Source organism: Rosa rugosa, chromosome 1, assembly GCF_958449725.1.
Source record: "Rosa rugosa chromosome 1, drRosRugo1.1, whole genome shotgun sequence".
In the NCBI taxonomy this organism is placed as follows: Eukaryota; Viridiplantae; Streptophyta; class Magnoliopsida; order Rosales; family Rosaceae; genus Rosa; species Rosa rugosa.
Window position 1 is genome coordinate 62,354,878 of NC_084820.1, and position 4,219 is coordinate 62,359,096.

Sequence of the window (4,219 nt, forward strand, 5' to 3'; positions counted from 1 at the left end):
GACGCCGTTGGTGGCGTCGCCAATGGTATTTGCCACGGCAATTCGCCGTCGCAAGACTATTAGCGACGGCAAAACGTTTGCCGTCGCAATAATTTTGCGACGGCGAATTGCCGTGGCAAATACCATTGGCGACGCCACCAACGGCGTCGGAAGATTTTTGCCGTCGCCAAAAGTCACTTGCTACGGCAAAAATGCCGTCGCAAAAATATTATTTATGAATAAAAAAAAAATCGGCATGCAAATGCAGGCCGATTTTTTTTTTTTTTTTTTAATGAATGAAAACTATACAAAAAGGAATGAAGCTTATATAAAAGGAAATGTTACACTTTAATTTTCCTCATAAATGTTACAAAATGAATGAAGCTTCTACCAAAATTTACAAGATCGATAATTAAGCTTTACAAGTTAGTTATTTTCCTCTAGCTACTTCAAGATGAACTTTGCAGGGATCTTCCTCGATCTACTTCATGTACCAATTACTCTAGTGTTGTTGCAAGCCTCCTATAACAGAAAGTCAGAAATCTTCAAGCATTCATTAAAGAAACAAAAAGCTGGAAAATTAATGGGAGATGTACACATGACATAGATATTGTTCATACCAGTACATACAATTAATATTTCACTACCACTCTTAATTACTTTTTGACATTTTGAGTCAGCAAGTGTGCTAAATCCATGTCTTTCTACGATTAAAGCTAGAGTAGTTGATTTGAAGAATGCTAAATCCATAGTTCCATACTTACCACGAAATATGTCTGAATTTCCATTCATTATATATCATGAAGATCCCTTCCAATTAGTTCCTGAATAGGGGGCTGCTGCAAAAATGCCTTTGATATCTTACTTTGAGAAGCCTTTGATACGCTATCAATAGCATCCTACATATCTCCACTGCAACATAATTACAAAAATGTATGTTAATACACGATACATGGCACATGATTATTGATAACTCATATGTACCAAGAAGCAATAAAGACACCAAGACCATAATCTTAAACCTTCTAGCCTTTTCATAGAAAGTTCTCAATTGCATAAATACCATACCACGGTATTATTGATTCCATTTTCTAAGCTATAAACTTATTTGAAACTCAGCCCACATATCACCTATACCATAATAACTAACACAGATTTTCTTAAGGCAAATCATGAATTTTGGCAGAGGCAAAAGAAAGAAGCAAAACAAAGTTCCATCTGGAACTATGTGATTTGCCCTTGTAGAGCAGTCATATTTGGAAATGTAATCTCTATGATCCCAAACTTAGGACATAAGCAAAAGTAATTACCGTGTATAATCCCGGTAGTTAATGTACTTTATTGGCCTTTTGATTTTTCTTTTGCTAGTCCTCAACCTGATATCAAAAGTTTTACATTAGTGCAACTGAGCAATATAACACTACTATTAATCGATTAAATTACAAAACGTACTACATAGCAGCATCTTAATCCAAAACTTAATAGATGCAACCACATATGGATGTCCACATCAAAACACACAAGCATCTAAATCATGCAGAACCACGCAACATTCCTTACTTGTAGAGTAAACCAATAAGCCATAATCAAAATACAAACATTATTCCTTACTTTACCTGTTAAAAAGAATTCAATTGAAAACAAGAATTCAATTGAACAGGCATAAACCGCCAATTAATTTGGAAGAGAAAATATATTATTAACAACGGTGTATTGTTTTCACTCATGATAATTAGACAACAATCAAGCAAAGATCTATTATTCAGACATGTAAACATAAGACACTAAACCCAATGTATGATACTAGCTTCAACTTATATGTCTAGCACCAACTTGCTTCTTCTCTACAAGCATAACGCAAATTGCATACAAGGTTGAAGTGATGATGTCGTAGAATTCCAGTGAGTAATAATATACACATGAGAAAGTAAATTGCATATATGAATAGAGAAAAAGGAATAATATGAAGCATCCAAAATGACGACACATACACATTGCTTCCATCTATGAAGATTGAGTCTGGTACACTTCCTCTCAGAGAGTTGCCAGTTAAGAATCTACAGAAAGCAGCACCAAACAAAAATCATACATAAAACAAAAATCAAAATCTAAGCAGACACCAAACCTAAATAGTAAGCTTGCATTTGTTTGATCTTGTATGACCATTGTTTGAGCTATAAAATCAAAATATCCGAAACTTATGTAGGTGCATTTGTGTGCCCATATGTGTGACACAGCACTTTCGTCCCTTCCCCAGAAAGATGTCTCAGCATTTTCCAGAAACTTTAAGGAAAAAACCACATGCAATGGACCTTGCAGTTTATAAGTGAATCAAGCAAAAATTTCTACTTACAGGAATCTCAAACGCTTTAAGCTGATTGTTGTTGGAATTTCTCCTATCAACTTGTTAAAACTCAGATCCCTATCAACATTCAAAAATATAAACCCTTATCATTTACGGTCATCAACATCACATGTAATAAATGTATTATCTTCGCAAGCTTTACTTACAGCATTTCCAGTTTCTGCAGTGTCCATAGGTAAGGAGGGATCTCTCCAGAAATGTTACAGTTTCTCAGTATCCTAAAATACAAAACGGAGTTGTATTAACAAACCCTTATCAAATATAAAAAAAAAAAACATGTTCACCATATCTGATAATACAAATACTAGACTTACAATTTGACTAGGCCAGTCATGTTTTTCAACATAGGAAAATCCTGCTCTGTTCCATTTATATCACTAATCCTCCTATATAGATATGACACCACAATAGGAAAAAGAAAGGATTAGTTCACTAAAAAAAAAAAAGGAAAAAAGGAATCCTAAACAAAATTGAAAAGGCCTTTTACTTACAACTGTTCTAAATTACTCAGGAGAGATATGATACACGGGATAGGTCCACGAAGCCCACTCCCATGTATTTCTCTTCACCATATCTGATTATTTTAAAACAAAAGAAAGATTGTTGATACTAGAAATAGATGATGATGACAGTAAACGACCCAATCTACAAGGTCAATAACTGAGAAAAATTCATAAAACTCACAGGTATCTGAGAGTGGTAATATTTGCCAGCTCCACTGGAATCTCCCCTGATAAGCGATTTACAACAAGAGAGCTGCACAGGCCTTCTAATTAATTGGTAATGTATGATCAAAAACATTGAGAGAGCTCACATTGAAGTTAACTGCATTGAACCCCATTCTGCTGGTATTGTACCACTAAGATAATTGTAAACCAAATCACTGCACAAAGATGAAAAAAGTTGGAAGGCATTCAGCAAAAAATAACTATTTCAGAAATGTCATCAGACATCATTTTTCAAGTCTTGAGCTATATAAATGCTCTTACATTTCTCTAAGGTAATGTAGTTTCACCAGTTGAGGTGGAAGCGTGCCAGGTAGACTAAACCTCTTGAGTCTTGACTCTTGAGGACCCTGTCAGATTAAAATATATGAATTCAAGTACTAATCAGAGAACAATATTAACAAGAAAGCAGAATGATAATAACAGAGATTGCTTTGAAATAAATGATTGTGGTGTTCATTTACAATTATCTTCTCTTTGTGAGAAAATCCTTCTTTTGTACGGTAATAATATTGGCAACTATACTAACCTCCAATAGATTAAGGTGAAAATCATCAGAAAATTAAACTTCTACCTCCAATGCCAAACCACCTTGGCACCTACCATTAGATCAGTTTAGCTGAGAACTTCTAGCACCTAGTAGATAAGGAAGGTCAAGGTAAGTTCTCGCAATGCAAGGAGGTACGTAGCGTACGTACTTCACTTAACCCCATCAGAGGTCAGTATAGTTTACCTTATGCAGTATAGATATCAATCAAGTATAACAACCTCAATTGTTTTTTTTTTCCTGGTAAAGTTAATATCAAAATACCAACCTGTATCCTGATGTATAATCATGTATTGAAATATAAAAGCATCTAGCAATAAGATGAAAGAAGTATACAGCTTTACGACGTAACGGACAGTGCTGTTGCCTTCACATTCAATGCTACTCTCAGATTAAGAAGAGAGGCCACCTTCCGAGCACAGTTGATCAAGGTTACTTTGTACATACCTTGTTATTCTTAGCAAAGGAATAGTCACCAGCAGGCAGGACTATCTCATGCACAAAACCATAATTTGTCAAAAGATAATGAAGAGAATAAAGGGATACGTCACTTTCTTCTCTCTTTCATCAAATTGATTGAAAACAAATGACAAGGGTATCAAT

The 4,219-nt window shown here is 34.8% G+C and overlaps 1 protein-coding gene across 1 annotated transcript; it reads right to left on the bottom strand.

Annotated features, from left to right (window-relative positions):
* Nucleotides 1-287: 287 nt before the first annotated feature.
* LOC133725967 (probable LRR receptor-like serine/threonine-protein kinase RFK1) lies at nucleotides 288-4,219 on the bottom strand. The gene is made up of 10 exons (XM_062153392.1): nucleotides 3,334-4,219; nucleotides 3,029-3,227; nucleotides 2,836-2,918; nucleotides 2,659-2,730; nucleotides 2,491-2,562; nucleotides 2,333-2,401; nucleotides 1,971-2,036; nucleotides 1,290-1,355; nucleotides 744-891; nucleotides 288-501 (listed from the first exon to the last, which is right to left on the bottom strand). Exons 4-9 carry the CDS (start codon nucleotides 2,688-2,690, stop codon nucleotides 879-881), a joined length of 318 nt encoding a protein of 105 aa, XP_062009376.1. The 5' UTR covers nucleotides 2,691-2,730; nucleotides 2,836-2,918; nucleotides 3,029-3,227; nucleotides 3,334-4,219; the 3' UTR covers nucleotides 288-501; nucleotides 744-878.

Excerpts from the sequence above, each read along its gene's own strand:
- LOC133725967 (XM_062153392.1), bottom strand. The coding sequence starts at position 2,690 with ATGTTGAAAAACATGACTGGCCTAGTCAAATT. Across the intron at positions 2,563-2,658 it reads ATGACTGGCCTAGTCAAATT|GATACTGAGAAACTGTAACA; the intron begins GTAAGTCTAGTA and ends TTTGTATTTTAG. Across the intron at positions 1,356-1,970 it reads TTCATAGATGGAAGCAATGT|GTTGAGGACTAGCAAAAGAA; the intron begins GTATGTGTCGTC and ends TTTTGATATCAG.